General features: G+C 42.0%; 1 protein-coding gene across 4 annotated transcripts in view; it reads right to left on the minus strand.

Annotated features, from left to right (window-relative positions):
• The window catches only part of JAKMIP1 (janus kinase and microtubule interacting protein 1), a 35,207-nt gene extending 24,554 nt beyond the window's left edge, over positions 1-10,653 (minus strand). For 2 of the 4 annotated variants that reach the window (XM_089498390.1, XM_089498389.1), the window contains exons 1-7: positions 10,525-10,653; positions 9,030-9,512; positions 7,866-8,075; positions 6,901-7,014; positions 6,488-6,634; positions 5,267-5,404; positions 4,620-4,679 (exon numbers count right to left, since the gene is read on the minus strand). In XM_089498390.1, coding sequence (XP_089354516.1) covers positions 4,620-4,679; positions 5,267-5,404; positions 6,488-6,634; positions 6,901-7,014; positions 7,866-8,075; positions 9,030-9,512; positions 10,525-10,653 — 1,281 coding nt within the window. Of the gene's footprint in view, positions 1-4,619; positions 4,680-5,266; positions 5,405-6,487; positions 6,635-6,900; positions 7,021-7,865; positions 8,076-9,029; positions 9,513-10,524 lie in introns of all 4 variants that reach the window. The other 2 variants (XM_089498388.1, XM_089498392.1) reach the window with 2 other exon arrangements.
• Positions 10,654-21,784: the final 11,131 nt, after the last annotated feature.

Below are 21,784 nucleotides of genomic sequence, written 5' to 3' on the forward strand. Positions count from 1 at the left end.
TGTTATTGACATCATGTGCATCATAAGGGAAACAATACAAGGCTGAAGTAATATTTTTCTTTTGACTCACAAAAAAGAATTATTATTACATGGAGAGAGGAAAATAAAATAATGTAAGCTTCAGTCTCAAGGATACTGCTTTTTCTGATACTTTTTTTTTTTTATAACAAAATTGACATATTAAAACTATAATAACACCTATAAAATAATGGTAAGTCAACAGGTGTACAGTGGGTTTTGGCCAAATTTTTTTTTGTAGGATAAATATTTAAAATAAAAATAACACATGCTACACCAATATTACCGTATTTGCTCAATTATAAGACAAGGTTTTTTTCAGAGCAAATGCTCTGAAAAATACCCCTCGTCTTATAAATCGGGGTCGTCTTCTAATCAGACCTCAAATAGGTCTGACTATGAGACGACTATGATCCAGATCCCCCGCAGCTGCAGGGGACCTGGATCCTCCTGTTTCCCACCCCCCCCCCCCACCCCACTTACCGGTACTTCTGAGTCCCCGGTGTGTAGCTGGGGCAGCGTGTAGATCCCACGCACTTACGCTGCAGCCCGAAATAGGCGTGGCAAGCAGCGGGGGTTGTCTGCGTCCATCGCGCAGACCTTTCCCGGCTGTCAGAGATCAGGTCTGGCACTGATGCGGGGACCTCTGATCTCTGACAGCCGGGGAAGGTCTGCGCGATGGACGCAGACAACCCCCGCTGCTAGCCACGCCTCCTTTCGGCTGCAGCGTAAGTGCGTGGGATCTACACGCTGCACCGGCTACATGACAGGGAAGTCAGAAGCACTGGTAAGTTTGGGGGGGGGGGGGCGGGGGAGTGTTAAATGGGGGGCATAAAGCATTTCTGGAGGCAGAGTGCTCTGTGAAATGCCTTTTAACCCCCTTAATGCCACTCTGCCTCCAGAAATGCCTTTTTAACCCTCTATATGCCACTCTGCCTCCTGAATGCCTTAAACCTCCCTATATGCCACTCTGGCCCATAATATGCCTTTTAACCCCCTAAATGCCAGAGTGGCATATAGGGGTATAAGGCATTTCTGGAGGCAGAGTGGCAGATAGGGGTTCAAAAGGCATATCATGGGGCACAGTGGCATATAGGGTTAAAAGGCATATCATGGGGCACAGTGGCATATAGGGGGTATAAGGCATTTCTGGGGCAGATGTGCATAACTGGGGGGCAGGTTGGAAAATAGAAGAAAATAAAACCAAAATATTCTTCTCAATCATAGATTTTATTAAAAAAAAAATTGTTTACATGAGTTAACATTTACTGGTAAAACTTTTTTCCTATAGGGTCGTCTTATATTCAGGCTTTTTCTTTTTTTCCTAAATTAATATTCAGATTTGGGGGGTCGTCTTATAATCGGGGTCGTCTTATAATCGAGCAAATACGGTACTAAAAATTATATATATATATATATATATATATATATATATAAAAATTTGGCAAAAAAGCACATTAAATTCAAACAGGATTAGTAGACCTCCCAACACTTGCAGAACCTGAAACATTAGAAGCCATAAGCCCCCTTATACATACCGTCACTAAACACAACTTTTAATAAAAATAAAAGCTGAAGAGATTTAATACACAACACCCAGGGCAGACGTTACCTTCGTGTTTATATGTCAGATCCTGGCACCCGGAAAAATACAGACAAACCAAGGCGCACAGGCAGATGAAGAAGGAGAAATACACAATGAGAAGCAAATCTTCCATGGCGGTAGAAGAGCGTACTTCAGTTATCCTTAATGTATTCCATTTAAATGGTCTGCTTGGTTTCACGCCCCGGCCAGACCACGCGACTCGGACAGCCTCTTAAGGTGCGAGCGTCAGAAAGGCTTCAATCGTTCAGCTGATTTAAGAAATATATAAATATATAGGAAAAAAAGCATCTACAATGCTAGCCGCTTGAGCTCTCCGAGCCGGATCTGTAAGAAGGCTCAGGTAGCCAAATACAAGCCACATGTGCTTTGAGTCCCCTGACGGTTCCATGCGAGATCCGGCTAGCAACAGTAACCCAGCCAGCATCGACAAACGGGGACTAAAAATACACACAACATGCCGCACACAAATGATGGCTTCTTAACTCGCACACCAATCCGAGACTTCTTACAAGAGGTTAAAAAGTTGTAAAATTGACTGCCTTAAGACATCGCGGATACTGCACTAAAATGATCACCACTGGTCACCTTGTTAACCGTATAGAATAAAAATGAGACATCCGTACGAATTTTAACCAGATTTGGCAAGTTCATTATTTGGTACAAATGTCTGAAAATGAGGAGTGACCCCCAAAGCAACCAACCTAAATAAAGAGTTCAGAATTTGCATTTTGTTGCTGTTTTCACTCTCTCACTTTATCGCCTACTCTCTCTCTCTCAATGTCTCTCCACCTTCTCCACAAACCTCTTCCATGCCCCCGTCTCTTTTTCCGCAGCTCCACTTCTCTTGCCTCTTCATCTGCTTCTCCATGCCATCTGCTCCATTAACAAGGCCTCCCGGAGCACTTCTGCACAAGGCCGGCGCCTCCGCGCACCTCTCTCCCCCAATTGGAGGAACGCGGGAGAGGCTGCCCCCGCGGTGTGGTCCTTCTGCAGAAGTGCTCCGGGAGGCCAAAATAACGTAGACGGATTGGCGGAGATAGAGGTGCAGAGATGCTCCTCTTTTCTACGGATCTGTCAGCATATTGCATCTGAAAATATCCATTTTGTGTGAAATTTAGGGAGACAAGACCAAAAAATAGTGAATCTCACCCTATTCTCTCCGCCACATCATAATTTAGCTAATAAACAGCTCAACCAAATTAAACTAATAACTTCCAAAAAAGAAAAAAAAATACATCAAGCTGTTTATTGACTTTTAGGTTATAATGTGTAATATTTAATAAAACCTCTTTTTTTAGAATCAAGTACAGAGACCATTCCTGGCGTTGCCATAGTGGTTTATTTTGTTCCCCAAGCCCGGCTGTGCAGACTAACATTAGACGGGGAACATCTCATCAGCATATCTCCAAAAAGGTTTAAATGGAACCCGTTATCTTCTGTGCAATTTGTCTCTTAATCACAGATCGTGTAACTCATCAGCCGTAATGGTATTCAGACGAGCAGCGAGTATCCGCCAGACAGAACACTCGCGCTAATACGCCACACTTATCACATCACACGTATAACGAGCTCTTCATATCCCACCAACGGCTCGATGAGAAGGGGAAGAGATCATTTCCATCCGTGGAATATGCTTAACCCCTTCTTTACCAAGGCCGTTTAGTCCCCCAAAACCTGGGACTTTTCCATATTTTTACACTGTTTTCTTAAACCTGATTCTTTAGTTTTTTTGTGCATCTACATGAACTGTATATAGTCCTCTCAAGGACAAATACAGCCTTCTTTTGGTGTCATTTTTTTGATGCATAGTCCAACATTTAGTATGAATGCATTAAAATGAAAATACTATTTTCCCCATGATGATAATTGTCCGCAAACCAGTTCAGTTGACCAAAATACTACAAACTATGTTAGTGTCTTAAATTTCAAAAACATGTTTTTTGGAAGTTACGGGGCAAAAAATGAAACACGCCTGTCCACTTTTCCAAACTTGAAATAACATTTATTTTGTAATGCCTATGTCTCACCTGGGGCTGTTTGGAAGCCCACCAGCTGAAAATAGCCCCATAAAAAGTATACGTTTTTGGAGAGAAGACAACCCACGGTCTTTCACTAAAGAAGGAGTTGGCAGTATTATCTCACAGAAGTAACTTTCCATGATGAAGGGACCAGCTCACTGGAATAATATATATATATATATATATATATATATATATACACACATATACATATACACACACACACACACACACACACACATTTTCTTAAGCCTCGGGCTCCCTATTGCACACATGAACATATATGAAACAGCACCCTCTAGTGTCAGCTAAGGAGATAAAATAAATCTTCAGCTTTTTTTTTTAAATTTTTTTAATCAAACCTGTAACATTTGTTTTTGAGAAAAAGGAAGGTTTTCTGCAGTTATTAAGGAATATTTTAGAGAAAGCACAAAAAAATAAGTGACATATGTAGAAAAAAAAAAAAAACCCCCACACACACACAGGCCTACCCACAATTCCTAAAGCGTACTGAAAACTGCACTTCTATAATTCACTGCAGAATGGCTCTAGACATGCGCGTATGTAAGTGTATTAGTTTTTTTCTTGCGCGATACATTTTATATACGATCACACAGTTTCATCTATGGAAAGGAATCTTCTATTTGCAAATCATTTATATTTTTGTCTTGGCTATTTTAAAGTGGTTACCACCAACTCCTGGTATGGAAGGTACAAAAAGCTAGAGAGACACAGACACCTTTGTAAAGGAAGCATATGAACACATGTCAGTGTATTTCTACCCGTTACTGCACAATCGAGATATTAAAGGCCATGCAACTGTGGCAAGAACGGTCCGGTCCGATCACTAGCATAGCTGCGGTACTTTTGGAAGAATGTATATTTTAAACCAACATAGAATAACTTAATAAAAATAAATCTAAATTTATTCCAAATTATTCCAATATAATACAAAAAAATTATGAAAAAATACTAACCTTTGGATGTCTTAAGCTTTTTCTTTTTGGCTTTTTGCAACGCAATATCCGCTCTCTTTCCTTAATCAAAAAATAGAAATATTTTTTTATGTACGTAGAAACATTCAAATTAGGATGTCAAGTCCTTTACAGGATGAAAAAATAGGGTGGATTGTCTTTGGTAGAACCCATTGCCTTAACCATTCCAAGTTAAGTCATTCCAAGGCTTAACTGTGCTTAAGCTAGACTACAATAAGGCATCAGCATTCATTGAGCTGTACACGTTTCAGAACTAGCAAGTCGTCTACATGTAAAGAAAGGTATGAGCCACCTACGCGTCACTTAAAAAGTTAGTATTTATCAGTGTCTACATACTTAATGAATAACATTGTGTCATATATATATATATATATATATATATATATATATATATATATATATATATATATATATATATATATATATATATAGCCTGCTTTGTTAGTGAAGCATTCGAAGAGATGCTTAAAAGTACAAGATTTGGTCAATTTTAATAGAAAAAAGTCCGCTCTGTATTTAGAACTAGTTTGTTTTTAAGTCTTTTCTTTGTACCCTGGTTTTAGTTTTATAAATACGATTTTATCAGCTACAAGTCATAAGGCCAACACCCTGTAACGGGAATGTGTTACCGCTGCGATGTCATCAATAATTTGCTGCTGCTCCATCACTTGCAACCTCAGGAACTCTATCTCTTGCTCCTGGGCGACAGCGACTTCATCCAGAGACACATGATGCTTCAAAGAGTTATGTGTAGACAACTTCTCTTTCTGCAGAGGGAAAAAAATTATAAAATATATAGATTTATAAGAAAATCCACACGGCATGCAAGTACTCTCTTTCAAAAACACACATTTATAGAAAGACAAAAAAATGGCATCAAATGAACATAAAGAAGCAAATATGTTAACACTAAATATTTTAACACTACATCCAGGCTTCCTATCGGGTAAAGTCATTATCGATATTCACCAAAAGTTAAGTAGCTTTCCGATGGGATAAACCAGGTCCATGCCGTCAGTTTATTCCTTGTTACCACATTGTACGTTTATAGACGAACTAAAAATCTTTATACTAACAAAGAACAAATAACATTATCATTTATACGGTTGTTATGCTTCCCTCCCCCCCTCCGATCAACTATAAAATACGAAAAGATTAAAATTTAACCATAGGTACGTTTTTTTTTTTTTTTTTCTGAGTAAACAAACGTGTAATAAAAGGCTAAATAATAAAGACAGATTTGCAGAGAGAGATAGAGAGGTGTGCAGAAATGCTTCTCTTTCTCAGTGAATCTGTCTGCATTATTCTGGCCTCTCGGAAATAACTCCGCAAAAGGGTGGAGCCACAGCGACAGCCTCTCCACGTTCCTCCAATCGAGAAAGCGCGTGTGCCCGGAGGTCCCGCCCTTTTGCAGAAGCGCTCCGGGGGGGCCAGGTTAACAAAGCGGAACAAGAGGCGAGAGGAAGCAGAGCTGCAGGAAAGGAGGCAGGGACACGGAAGCGATCGGCGGAAAAGATAGGGAGACAGAGAAAGCACAAGAGACAGCGAGTCAGGGCAAGAATAAGAGAGAGAGAGAGAGAGCGAGAAAAAAAAAAAAACGAACAACGAAACACAAAAGATTCAGAGCTCTCTGCTTCAAATCATTTTGTTTCTTTGGGATCCCTCCTTGTTTTCAGACTTTCTTACCAATTCATGAAATTGGCAAACTTTGTTATGATTAAATTCGTACAAATCCGAATGCACAAGTCTAATACATACTTTGGGAAAAAAGGTAAGGAACGGAACCAGACACCGGTTTACATTACACACGTCCAGTCCTGCATCGCACGCGGCTTCTAAAACATTCTCACCAGTTCAGCGTTATCCCTTGACAGGGATTTTATTTTGTCTTCCATTCTCTGGATTGACTGTAGCATGTCCTCAATCTTTTTTGACATCCTTCTGTTCTTTTCAAACAGAGGTTTTAGCTGGCTCTCTGCTTCTCTAGCTCGTTTCAGCTGTAATAAAATATTTTTTTTTAAAATTTATATATAAAAAAATTTTAGAAAAAAAATAAATAAAAAAAAAGTAAGGTCACTCCTGCAAACTTTTCCTTTAAAGAAACGGATGTAGCCTCTCTGAAAAAAGTGGCGGCGGGAACGATGATGAGACATGTTTGGACATTGTTATAATCTATGGCAGATATTGTCCTCAACAACATCAACATTGGCATCCTACTGGGAGAGCGGGTTTAGAAATTGTTTTACGAATACAGATTATTTACCAGTTCATTTCTCTCGTCAGACAGCAGAGTGTTTCTGTCCTCCAGTTTCCTGATGACCGCATACAGCTCGGCAATCTTCAGCTGGAATCTCCTCAGGTCCCGGTCATCCACATGCTGATCCTGAAATAGGACACACAAATATGGAAATAAAAGATGGCGGCATGTATACAATATGTAGTATCATTAATTGTCTATGATAGAGAATTGGCACTATATAGTGAATATACCTCAACAGTGACAAGTCTCGTTCTGAGGACGTACCCTGCATAGTCTATTGTGATCATTAAATCTGACACAGACTATTCCTAGTCTACCTTTAAGATAAAATAATATGGAGCGTCAAACTCTGGTCATCAACGGCCAGGATCAATACCTTTTGGATCAGTGTTCCACAATGCTGTTAATTATTTTAAATTGTGGTCCAATTTTGAAGTTCCTCTAGAATATGTAAGGAACGTACCTTGCAATAATAAAAATAAATTAAGGACTACAACTGACATGAAGGGGGGGAAGCTGGCACCTGTAGACCAGCTGATTGCACATCTGCAGCACTGGCCAAACTGGACACTCACAGTCATATCCATAGTACATTTGGGGGCATCATTTGTCAAGTATCTTATATATTTATTAGATGTGTGCACAATGGACATGGAAGGTGGTCGGCGGAGAAGGAAGGGAGACAAAATAAAACATTACGTATTGTACGCAAAAAAAACAAAAACAAAAAAAAAAAAAAGGGTTACAACAGGTTGGAGAACAAGTGGCTTACCCAACGACAATCCGAAAATGCCTTACATGCTAATTAATAGAGATAATATCTTAGAACTGAGCTGTAGCGGAGTTGAAAGGACATTGGCTATAGTGCGGGTGAATAAGTTTGCCCCATATAATGACATCCAGTAGAGCGCTACGGGGGGGGGGGGGGGGAGGAATCAGTCTGTTTATTAGACTGCTATTGATGTTACCACATTCCCCATGATCTCGGTGAAGTCCGCCACGCCGGCCGGAAGCTCTTTCTTTGGGCTGCTGTGGTAACGCTCAGCTTCTTTTGCCTGGACAAGCTGTTCATCCAAAGCTTCTTTCTGTAACAACAGTTTTTGTGTGTGACCGGTTTGCACGCCAAGCTCCTTTTCTAAAGCCAGGATCACGCGCTCTTTGCTTTTTATTTCATCCATCTAAAAACAAATACAGAAAAAGAAAAGGGAATTAGTATATTTTTTTTATTTTTTTACTCAATCATGGTGCTCCAGTACACTCAACTCCAACCTTTGCTTCCTCAGGGGGCAACTTTTATTTGGCAATTCAAAATGCTTTGATCACCGCAAAGTCCAATATATTTTTCAGGACCGTAATTGAAATTGTACATTGCAACCAGTTTAGGAGAAAACAAAAAAAAATCCCATAAAAGTTTGCTTCAAAATAAGTTAACTTTGCACAATTCTCCAAACTGCAGCCAAAGTGACATTGTGTTTCTATGGTAACCGGCTTTTGTGAAGTCTGATGTGTTCCGTACTATAAGCTGCGTTCAGTAAATTAGGTCTTCTGCTTCGTTTGAAATCCTGGGCAATAACTAACTTCATGCCAAGAAGCCCAGTTGCTATGCCTCGGAGCAAGAATTAGACACATTTCACACAGAACCCCCATCTAAAGAGGATTTATTCTTCTCGGAGACGGTACATTTTAACAGAAAAGGGTATGAAAAAAAAAAAAAGAAGCTCTGTTTGTATAAGATGTGGTCACCAGAAAATAAAAATTTATGCAAAATGTAAGAAAGCATGAAAGGTTATTTACATATCTTATTTATAGAATGCCTCACCCTGGCTTATCAGACTTAAAACCTACTTCTTCAGGCTCAATCCTCCTGCTTTCCTACCATCTCCAGATATACCCCTCAACCATGAGTTACTCGGTTCATACGTCTAGTAGTAGAATTTATTTAAACAAATTTTTCACTGCGATAGAATCTGAATGACGGACACATAAGAACCATCCGGCCTACCTGGTCTTCCCGTTTTGTTCCCTGCTTTATCTATAGCTATGCTGGCCCAATTCAACAAATGACCCATAGACCAATGTGGCTTCTATCACTTTTTAGTAAATCGGACAGTGATTTAGAGAAAGTAACTCACCACTCTCCGAATATCCCGCTCACTTTCTCGCTTTATCCTTGTGATCTCATCCTGGTGAGTCTGATAGGCTGTCCGCAGGTCCGCTGCTTTGGTTTTATCTGCTTGCATGATATTGTTCAAGGTCTCCTCTGTCTGTTTCTTGCTGGTCTTTAGCTCCAGTATCTCCTGGTGTAACTTACTGCGCTCGTTGTCAAACGCCTTCCTGGCTTCCTCCTTGGCTTCGTTCAATAAAGCAGTTTTTACTTTGTCCGCTGCCCCGTCCCGCAAGACGTTTAGCGTAGACTGTAAACGCTGGATTTCACTGTCCTTGATTTTAACCGTGCGAGAGATTTCGAGTTCGTGTTGCCGTATCAAGGCCTCGCGGACGGACTGAAGCTCCTTCATTTTCTCCTCGTGGAGTTTGGCTTTGAGCTCAGAGATATATGCCGTGTGTCTGCGCTGCTCCTGCTTCGCATCTTGCAACCTTTCTCGAAGTTTCAGAACCTGCAAAAAGGTGTAATATATATATATATATATATATATATATATATATATATATATACACACACACACACATAAATACAGATATATCATTAAACAGTGGCCCTATATTAAAATTATAGAAGAAATCAGAAAGGCTAGGCAGGGTTACTGCTCAATCTGTCAATAAATCCAAGTGTTTACAAAGACCAACATAAAATACCTGAATAAGAACCATGCTCTCATTCACTATAATTCCAAAGGTAATCTCCAGTATCCCATACAGTACTTTAATATACATTATTTTGCCCCCTCTGTGGTCCCTTTTTACACAGCTGATTAGCTGCCTCAAGCAGCCACTCAGTGACAGAACCCTCGCTGAGCTAGTGCAGGAGCTGACTGACATTGAGCACACCGCCTTGGCACATGAGATGTGGGCGGCCAAACTTATCTCCTGCAAGCCTAGGAGCTGGTAGGTAAGGAAACAAGCAAATTAATTTCTTCGGGGGATGGGTTCTGCAGGAACCCTGCATGTGTTTGGAGGGTTCGTATTCAATGCTATCATATGCAGTAAAGCCCATACCATGACTGGAGCGTCCCTTTAAACGCATCGGTTGCTTGATAAGCCACGTGTAGAAGCTATACAATCCTGTAAAAACTAAGCTTACCATTTAGTCCCTAAAGACATAGTACAAAACATTTTGGGGTCGCTAACACATAAGGGATCAGCTGGAGAATTTCCTAAATGTTGCTTTTATACTCCTCCCGTTGGAATGTTTTACTCTCCCCCTCAATCATTATAGAATGCTCAGAGACACAGAGCTGTATAAAAACCCTCCGAGAGAACGTACCTGTCCAGTAACTCACCTCAAATACAGACACCTGTAGTTAGTGCGGACGAACTCAAATGATATAACGTCTTTAGAAGTAACTGCGATTTATATATATAACCGCACCAATAACCACAGAAATCATTCCACCCCAGCATTCCTTTCCAATACAATCCCCTCGCCAATACAATTGCCACGTGTGATACCTTGGTTTTCTCCTGTTGGTACTCTATCTGGATGTGCGTCAGTTTCGTCCGAAGCTCTTCGTTGGCCGTCTGGAAAGCCTCCATCTCCATATCACACTTGTCTCCTTTAGTTCTGTTTTTCTTCGCCATTTTTTTTCTCCGAATTGTTTTAACCAAGCATAGATCCCCTTTTTTTTTTTTTTTTTTTAAGGGCGATTGTCACTTTGGCACAACCTTATCAACTCTTTTTCAATTTGCACTTTGTTTGTGTGTCAATCTTCCCCCATCCTCCCTCGGCTGGGTTACCTGCCATTAGAAAGAGAAAAGAAAAAAAAAAAAAAAAGAAAAAATATATAAAAATGATCACCCAGAAGAAGAAAACCACCAAACAGAACACAAAGGGCACATGAAACCATTTAACTAACCGTTTACTAAAGAAAAATAGAGTATTTACAACAAATTTATCACAGCAGTTTGGGGCACCAAGCGTAACCCCTTGGGGGGGTTCCCACTAAATAAAAAGTTTGAACATCAATCAGTCCATCATCCAGTTTTGTAACCTGAAATATTTTGCTGACGTCAGAGTCCCACAAGATCTTTTCCACAAAGTTCAAGGTATAAATACCAACCTCTACCCCGCTGTTCTCCATCAGATCCATGGAAAGAAAAAAAAAGAAAAAAAGAAAAAAATAAAAAAGCCTCTATGGCTTAAAAGAGCAGCGTCTGGCGGGTAGACACTCACGGAGGTGAACAAGTTAAAGATGGACTGCAAGCGTCAAAGTTCCAGACACCTGAAGGAAACGTCTGGGAGGGGAACGACCACGAGCACTTGTTACACAACATCACATTATTTAAAAGACCAAAAGCAAATAACCTCACCAAACAAAAAGCGAGCAGAATAGAACGTGGGCGATCCAACATGCTATAGAAATCTACAAGACCTTCCCACGGCTATGGCCGGTATTGTAATTCATACAATGACTGCACAGACAGTCAAACTTTGCCTTTTGTGAAACTATAACCGGAGTTATTCGCTTTAATGGAGTATACTAAACAAGATAAATGCGGTAGAACCGTATAAGGAGGGACGGAATAAGGCTTCACTGGCTGCTGTTCATCTCATAGCCCTGAACATATATACCGGTATACAAAAAACAAAATACTGTCTGCGCTTCTCACCCTAATAAAGTTGGCAACAAATATATAAACATAATATAAATGAGAGGTTTTGGTTATATGAATTGGCCAAAGCATAATTAAGCTCACCCGCCACGTCAAGGCACACTCTCAATAGGGTGAGAACCTACTCTCCCCTCCTACATAGTGGGCACACAAAGCAGTTTATACGGCTACCAAAACCTTATTAATGTGTTAGCTTAGCGCACCGACATTTTTTCTTTTCCCTGTTGGCACATATTTGAGGTTGTTGGCTCCTCATCAGTCTGGTTGCAGCTTGCTGTCCAGGGGTTAAATGGGAGGAGGTTTAATTGCACCTCCCCCAACACATTAATAAGGTTTTGGTAGCCGTATAAACTGCTTTGTGTGCCCACTATGTAGGAGGGGAGAGTAGGTTCTCACCCCTATTGAGAGTGTGCCTTGACGTGGCGGGTGAGCTTAATTATGCTTTGGCCAATTCATATAACCAAAACCTCTCATTTATATTATGTTTATATATTTGTTGCCAACTTTATTAGGGTGAGAAGCGCAGACAGTATTTTGTTTTTTGTATACATTGTACAGCCAACACACTGTATTTGCAGCATGCTCACACTGTTTGGTAGGCCTCATATTATACATTTGTATTATTTGAGCCTGAGACTAGCTTAGCGCACCGACATTTTTTCTTTTCCATATATACCGGTATACCTGTCCAGGGATCTTTTCACCCAACACAAGACCTCCGAAGAAGTTACTCGTTAATTAAGTATAAGGATGTTCTTTTTGTTGTTTAAACAGTCAGGGTAGTTAAGATGTGGAATACACTGGCACTGAGGTGGTTCTGGTAGAGTCAACTAATGCTTTCAAGGATAGGTTCCTTTGTAGCAAACACATGCAATAACACCTAACCTAGACTTGTCCTTCACTGAAGTGATGGCGTTCTAATGAATAATCTGATTGCCTTTGACTTCAAGAAGTTTATGTGTCCCCCCCACCTTTTGGCACATCAAGAAATAAACATTTTATCTCATAAAGACAAGAGGTACTTTTTTTACCTATGGGTTCAGCATCAGTGCCAAAGGAACAGAAGCCTGTGTAACAGGAGAGGCCGACTGACAATACAAAGGGATTTGCCCTCTAAACGTCTCTAAACCAGGGGCGTCCAACCTGCGGCCCTCCAGCTGCTGCAGGACTACATCTCCCATACACCTAAGCCAGCCCCTTAGCATTGTGGGGGATGTAGTCCTGCAGCAGCTGGACCTTCTCAAGCCAGAAGGGCACAGCTGGCCACCTGAATGCAACTGGAGATTACCCGACTCCATTATCGATGCATTATGAAGGGCCAGCTCTTGGAGTCGCACCACATAATGCATAGTAGCCATCTGAAATGTTTTGAAAAAGCATTTTAAACACGGTTTAGTTAATAAACCCTACAGATTCTTTCAGACGCATTATCTTCCATCACAAATACCGGACCACTTACCTAATGAGACGTTTAGATCCTTTGGAACAATGGAAAATTAACTAAAAGTCAAATATAAAGTCCAATTCTGCCGTAGAAATAGCTGCTCCTTCAGCTTTTGGTGGGAATCATTACGAGACACACAAACCGACACGCAACGTGGCTTTCTGCCTCGGACATGTTGTTTTAAGATCGATGACGCATGTGAAGGAGTGGTCGGTATACAGAGCGTCTCGAGCAGAACACGAGGATTAGAGGAGCCGTTTAACTCCATGCATCACCTACAAAGACCCGAGCGACATCTGGATTCCCAGCTCGCTTCCATTCATCGCCGATTACACCAGAATAGCCCTTCTAAAGCTGGGAATATCAACTATTTTCAGAAAAAAGTGTATTAATACCAGCCCAAAATTCACACACAATTGGTGTCAACAGTTTTTTTTCTGAAAAGTGCTGTGTATTTACGTTGCTGTAGACCCAAAGTAACTTTTTTTTTTTTTTTTCCCCTTTCTTTCTTTGTCGGGATGCAAAATATCTCTGAAGCAATGGAGACCTCATCAGTCCCCGTTACGCGCACAAAATGGTATCCCGGATCTTAAGTCTCACAACTTCTCCTTATGGCTATGACTGTAGCAAACCGGTAGCCCTATAACCACTGGGAGGGCCCCTGGGCCATTTAAATTTTTTTCCCCAGGGACAATTGTCTCACGTAACATAAAAGCAGGTTATGGACTGGTTGTTGCCGTAGAAACTAAAAAGACTCCTTGAACATTTCTGTGTAGTTTTTATGCAATTAAACCTTTAGAAGAAAGACTGCAATGACAGAGCTGCGAAGGCTTATATACTGAACATGCTACACGTAAAACCAACGGAACAGACCCATTACAGGGAGAGGATGTGTTACATAGATGTGCCGTTACCCTGTGATGTGATAGCGATCACAGAGTATAAAGCTGTAAAGCTCATTTCTGAAAGCAATATGTTTACAGATGAGCCATCGGCAATGCTGGCAAGCACGTTTCCAAATGTTCTATGTGGAGCCGTAAATTAGCTTTCTGTATATGGCAAGGTTATAGCATATAGCAACTGCCTGGATACGCAACATGCCTTCCACATTCAAACAATATTACGAGAAAAAATGGTCATAAAACAAAATCTACAGATCTAAAACAATAAAATACACCTACCACGACACTTTTCTTCCTTTCGTTTTCTGCACCCACTTGCTTCACTGCATTTCCTTTTGTAAGAAAACCACACGTCGGCGTCATTTACCTACAGCCCGGCACCCTGAGCGATAGAGTGACAGCTCGGGCTGAAGCGCGAGTGTTACAAGCAGATAACCCTGCGTGCCTTAAAAAACAACGTGACCTTCCCGGGGCTCAAGCGGCAATAAGAGAAGCCACAGCCATGAGACTTGGGATTACGGATTGTGTTTGATCTACAATCAAATATACATACAATGTAGGAGCCGTAGGGACAGAGGCCAACGTAAAACAACACAAGAGCGTTCAATGCCAGCGGTAACATTCTAAGAACTATAAGGACACATCCAGCTAGCAGAAGAAAATATAAAGCGTTATGTGGACAATCTGTTGGGATTCTCGAGGTTTACGTTAACATTGTGTATATAGCACCTGCAGATACTGTAGCGCCGTTACAATAGAGGAGCAGTGAAGGCAATATCAACAAACGAACAGGAGGGCGTACAATCTATAAGCGCTGCGTAAATTGTTGCCACAACTCTTCCTTTACTGAATAAACCCGATCATGACTGGTGGATTGTCTAGGGACCCCCCTCCATCAATTAAAGACACATAGAGCAAAATTGCATAATTAAACTTTTTTGTTTTCGCTGAAAATTAAATATGTCACGGGGGGCTATTTACAACCCGCCGTGACAGACCAAACGTTTAATTCATAAATAACTCAATAAACATTAACATTAATAACACTCTTTAAAGCACAAAATGAAACAAACTTAAGAAAAACAATCAACCCGGGCACAAGCGCACTTCTGAAACCACTGGCATCCTCCACTAGCACAGTGGCTACGAACTGCCATCACCGGGGCACTAAGCCCAGCGAATGTCCTGCACTTACTTCCTAAGGCTCATGCACCAAATCAGGGCCATACCAAAAATACCGAGGGAAGGGAGGGTGGGACGACAGGTAATTCCCTCAAGGGCTCCCCTATAAATAGCATGACTTCCCGCCATTCAGTGAGCCCCGCCCACCTTGTCTAAACACCCACCCCTTAAACTTTTCACCCCCTTAACCTGTTGGTTGATGTCCCATCCAACCACAGTCATGTTGCCGTTTCCTGGGGCATTTTAACCCCTTCAGGGCTTCTCCTAGAAGGGTAAATACTGGCAGGTACCTTCAACAAGATAGTCTAACCTAACCCTGCATAATGCATAATTCAATGAGAGAGGAGAAATAAATATCTATGAATCATGGCATTAAACATATTCGCTAGCAATATCTTGGGTTCTATGAAGACAACAGAAGCTCTAATTTCAGGTCATAGGAAGCAGTTACATTTAAACAGATCAAAGAACGCCTTCCGAACAACATCCCAGACCTCAGATAACCCCGCACGGCGCATGATTCCTTTACGCTTGAGATGCACCGGGATTCGTTTTTACCAGCAGATTATGGAACTATTTCAAAGTCACAGAGCCTTCATTGTAGAGCAGACCGAAACCATGTCCCTGCCCCCACTTCACTGTACGCAATGTCACCGAGGCAGCGCGTTTGCCACGTCTTGCCACATGCAGAAGATAGAGACGGTGTATAGAGCTCAGGATAGCTTTATGCGTATCCCATGCATATTAAAATTCCCTCACTGTATTAGCCTCTGCCATTTCTGCTGGGAGGCTGTTCCACTTATCTACCACCCGTTCAGTAAATAACAGTGACGGAATGATGTCTAAACCACCACCACTAGACATAAATTCTGTCAACATGGAAGGGTCATATTTTGCCCCCCACTTCTAAGTTCTATTAAAGAACGATAATATGTGGGGGGGGGGGGGGGGGAGTTTCAAATTTAAATTAAAAACTGACATTTTATTTAAGTTCCGCAACATCCAAAGCGCTCCGTGTGTACTTAAAAACACGAGCGCTCTTCCATCTCCACTAGACGCGAGTTTGTCTGCTTTTCCTTTGAATACGAATCCTTTGAGTCGTTTCCTGGAACTGCTGCATTTAAAATGAATAATTCATCTTTTTCCCCCACACAAGCATGATTAAGAATGCAGAAGACACGGCAGGCAATAAACCAAGACCACAAGCAGGTCACTCTCTCCTACAGCCCAGATTTTTATCCAGCATTTTTTTTTTTTTTTACCGATAGATTGCAAGCTCACAAGACCAGGGCCCTCTTCTCCTTTTGTGGAATTCCACTCTTACCCACGGGTTAAATTATGAAACAGTAGGGACTGAGAAGTACTGGATGTTAGCAGTGGGGTATTTTAAAGTACCCCATTTATTATTGGCACCTCCAGCGGCATTTTAAAGATCCGGGGTATGATCCAGAGAGATATAGAGAGCAAAGCCATACAGTATTTCCACCCCTTCAAGAACATGAAGAGGATTTACATTTTGTTGCCCTTATAACGGGGGATTTAAGTACCGTATTTTCTCGATTATAAGACAAGGTTTTTTCCAGAGCAAATGCTCTGACCTCAGAATCAGACCTCAACTAGGTCTGACTATGAGACTAAGATCCAGATCCCCCGCAGCGATGCAGGGGACCTGGATCCTCCTGTCTCCCCCCGACACACACCCGTGATCTCTGACAGCCGGGGAAGGTCTGCGCGATGGACGCAGACAACCCCCGCTGCTAACCGCACCTGCTCCCGGCTGCAGCGGAAGTTCTCTACGCGAATCGCGTATAGCTCTACATACTGCGCGGACTACGCACCGGGGACTCAGAAGCACCGGTAAGTTTGGAGGAGGGAGGGGGAGGCAGAGTGCTCTGTGAAATGCTTTTTAACCCCCTTAATGCCACTCTGCCTCCTGAAATGCCTTATACCTCCCTATATGCCACTCTGCCCCATAATATGCCTTTTAACCCCCTAAATGCCAGAGTGGCATATAGGGGTATAAGGCAATTCTGGAGGCAGAGTGGCACATAGGGGGTCAAAAGGCATATCATGGGGCACAGTGGCATTTAGAGGGTTAAAAGGCATATCATGGGGCACAGTGGCATATAGGGGGTATAAGGCATTTCTCAATCATAGCTTTTATTAAAAAAAAAAAATTGTTCAAGGTTTACACGAATTAACATTTACTGGTAAAACTTTTTTCCTATAGGGTCATCTTATATTCAGGCTTTTTCTTTTTTCATAAATTAATATTCAGATTTTGGGGGGTCGTCTTATAATCGCGCAAATACGGTAATTTCCCCTAAAATTCAAAAAGCTGGCCTCCTGCTAGGTGTCCATGAAGGGTTTCCCAGGAGGCAGAACCAGCCTCCGGTAGCGTGCCAGCGACGTGTGCCGACCTACGTGGAATATACCGTTCTAGACAATATTTCAATATTTTCATTAATAAAACTAGTCTGCGTATTATTAAGGGGTAGTTATTTTGATGACATCAGTAGACGAGAGGAAACTGGAAAAGCGACACCCGTGACCCTCCATGGTCAAAAAGCACCTTAATTTAAGGCCCGCCACATGCTATGGAAGGCCTCCACATGAAAATCTTGTGACAAACACTGATTCAAATTTGTAATAAAAACACCCAAAACTTTTGTCAAATTCATTACAGCCGCAGCAACCCCTGGGATACGGAGAATTTATTCTCGTAGGGCGCTTCAGGCTTTTAGTGGATAAAAAGGAGTTCCTCTCTCACCTTATCAGCCACTCACATCGGGTACAGCCAGATTTTCCTTTTCCCCCATAATGCAACAGCCCGGACCTCCATTTTTACGGCTCCTTGGGTAAGCCAGAGGCGATCAAAAGATCCCCCCAACTGGGACATGATCTCCACTATCCTGCAAAGGACGGTGCCCTAAAATCTAAATGGATTAGTACCAAACATGATAAAGCAGCTCTATAAAAACACAAATTATTTTAAAATACAAGCCTCGGGCAGCAGGTCCGGGGCACAGCAGTCCCAAGTCACTTTTCTGGGGCCGACCGCTCTACTGGGCGACTGAGCCAACTAGGAAGCCGTGGCTCTTAATGGGCTGGTTGGGAAGACCGCAAGATCGCTTTGGAACCAGCCTATTTATACTACAGAGATTTGTGTAGACCTCAGTAGTATCTTTCCAGCACAGCAGTACATAGCAACGTTCTTCTTTTTCTCCTCAACACAAGGAAGACACACAGCAGAGGACATGATAGGTCTGGGATGTAACCCAGCTTGATGCACACCAAAGAGACGTGCAGAGGCTACCAGATTTCAGTAAAAACCAACTAAATCCAATTAACAGGAAATCTACAGGGATTACTGCAGCCTCACGGGGAGGAAAAAATCCCATTACGACAGCCTAAGACTCTCGGCTTTATGGTTACGCGAATGAACACTTTGCTAATCAGGATGTTGTAAAATTCCCTGCACTTGAGCGGACAGGAAGCGGCCGCGGAATATCCGTAACCAGATTAATGCCACATTCTGCCAACTTCAGCAATTTATATTTCATTATACAAGCTACCAGAGCCCTGCGGAGCGACGCAAAGGCCGCGCTCACTAAATCATTGTTTATTCGCATTCCTGTTACCATACATTTTATCAAAACGCCCGTTAATCAAGTTTTTTTTTCCCTCTTCAAACAGGCAATAATAGGAAAACAATACTTATTTTGTTGCTTTATGTCAGAACCGCCATCTTCCTACCACATCACCCCTTAAATAACCCGAAAATATCTGTAATAATAACTTAGACTCGGGCAGTGCCTCCGTAAAGCTCGCCCCACGCCAAGCGTGCCAGTACAGTACCGGCAGAAGAACAGGAAGTGAGTAACCAGTTCCTGCGTGTGCCGACAGCCAATCGGGACGTAGATACATACATAGCGCAGATTCATTTGGCCACGTTTCACAATATGAAAATGTGGATATTTGACACTAAAGGGGACTGACTGGAAACCGGGTCAATAAACACGAACCCGTCCCTCTCCATAAACACACTGGTTTCACTACACGCCATCTCGTGGGAACACAACATTACGCAAAGAACACACAACATTACACAAAGAACACACGCCGATGCATTTTAGAGGAACAGCTTTTTGTCGGGCTGGATTTACCAAGCATACCTCCCAATCCTGCTTCTTTTAGATCCAGGTCCCTCTTTCCTCCCCCCGATTCCCCCGCTTTTCCAGGGGCTCAGAATGCGTGCTGGGTGTTAGCGTGTCACCGTGTGCCACAGCCCTGGAAGTCACAGTAAAAACAACAAGAAATATGTAAAGAAAATACATTATCTTCCGAAAGCCCCAGGACTCCTCTAACCGCTTCCCCATCACAGACCTGCCGCTCTGGCCATTAAGGGGCCGCTCTGGCCATCATATGCCCTTTAATGTCCCTTTAAATTCCTGCTTTCTCCCCATGGAAAATGTAAGGAGGGATTCAGCAAAACCCAGAAAACACAATAACGCAAGAGTCACTTTAGCTACGAACTTATTAGTACTTATCTTGAACTGCATTTCCATCGCTCACACTCCCCAACTCAACAGATAATGTGCACGTATGTAAAAAACATTTGTAAAAATTTTTATTGGAGCCGATAAAATGGGAACAAGTGCCAGGAAACAGGTTCTGTCCATCGACTAAACAATGGGGTTTATTCACTAAAGGGAGAGTTGGTAGGAGAATTTGCGATGAAGTTGTGCTTTCAGCTCCCAACTTTAATGTTCATCATGAAGCGCCAACGCGGCCAAGTTTTTCCCATGAAAAAGGGCTGCGCTGGCCCTGCATAATGTATATAATTCAACGGGTAAAGAGACTTTAAAGAAGTCTCACTGATTTAACTATGCATTATACAGGGCCAACCAAGCTATTCGTGCAGAAGCTCTCCAGGGTTGGACCTTCCTAATGAATAGTGAAGTCAAGGACCTGAAACACAACTATCCCGATGACTCTCCCTTTAGTGAATAAACCACATGCCAACCCTCCTAACAGGTTGTCTTCTCTAGCACTTGGAATCACAAGTGTCCCATTTTTTTTTTTTCATTCTTTTTACTAAGCCAACACAGAAAATAAAAAAAAATGTAACTTCCTCTGAAAGAGACCTCTGTGCACCAAAAGGTTTACATAACTCTACATAATTTTCCATGGTGGCCAAATAACGCTCCATAGGTAAACTATATATATATATATATATATATATATAATTGTCTTAGCATAGCGATCACATATGTCATATTAGACTTACCCTTTGATCCTTTCCGTTCTTGCCCCAAATAAAAATACACTGACCCAAAGCGAGCGTCCGCATCGGTATAAATGTGCAGCTGACAGTAATTCACTCGCTTCGCAGAGAAACATTAACCCTTTTGGTTCAGGAGTGACCAGCAACTTAGATTATGAATGAAAGTGGAATTTAACAAGATCGTTGCGTGCAAACCAAAATTCAATCTACAAGAAGCTGTCATAGAAAGTGTATTTTCCATGCCAAAGTAATAGCATTTAAAGGTACACTACACCCGTAAAAGGCACCTTAACGCATATGACAGCTGAGGGTCCCTGTTAGCCAGCTCCAGCGATTAGTTGGCTAAAAAATACACATTCCACCAGCGGGGTTTATTCACTAAAGTGAGAGCTTGCAGTAGAGTTGCAGCTTCGGCTCACAGACTCCCCCAGGCATGAAGGTCCAGCCCGCCTCTCCAGCAACTCCAGTTTGGTGAGCCCTGCATGATGTATGCATCAACTGACATCTCACCAATTGAACTATCCATTACACAGGGCCTGCTCAGGCCTATCTGCAGAAGAAACGAGTCATGGCCGGCCCTTAGTAATGAATAATAAAAGCTTTTAAATATAACTAGTGGGAATCCTGCCCACGTGGGACGCAGTACGCTCTCTCTGAATTCCAGCTACATTCTAGACTACGTGTGAGACGCTACGGCTACAGGTTGGTTCCTCCATGAAGCCGTCATCTCGATCATCATAGAGCGATACACAAAAAAGCTGATATTTATGATATGATTCCTGGAACACAGCAGTCTTCTTTTCAGACCTACGCTGTTTAGTTGTTTTGTTATCGCAGTGATTGAACTAGACGTACGATGTCATTGGATCAGATCCTGACCTCATACACCCATAACCCCCATTTAAGCCAATTACCTTACTTTATTTCCTTACTGGGAGCCATGCCAGTTGCAGGACGCTCACTGCCTGTCTCCCAGTAGCCAGCTAATGCCTACGGCAGACTGATCGATAAGTCACGGCGGGACTGTGTGTTTTTATAATAATGCACATAATTGTTGCCAATGCAGCTCAGCAGCATATATTTTCTTTGATTCCCAGTAATAATACTGAGATGGTGGTAGATAAGTGGAACGGTGTCCCAGTTTAAGTGGCAGAGGCTAATTCAGTAAGGGAATCTTAAAAAGTTTGGGGTAACTACAAGGCTAAGACTTATTATGGTTTTACTCTTAACATCAGGAAAAATGGGCTGAATGGTTCTTATCTGCCGTCGGTTTCTCCTTAATCT

This window comes from Sceloporus occidentalis, unplaced genomic scaffold (genome assembly GCF_023333645.1).
Source record: "Sceloporus occidentalis isolate IW3139 unplaced genomic scaffold, rSceOcc1.0.p SCAF_120, whole genome shotgun sequence".
NCBI classification, from domain to species: domain Eukaryota; kingdom Metazoa; phylum Chordata; class Lepidosauria; order Squamata; family Phrynosomatidae; genus Sceloporus; species Sceloporus occidentalis.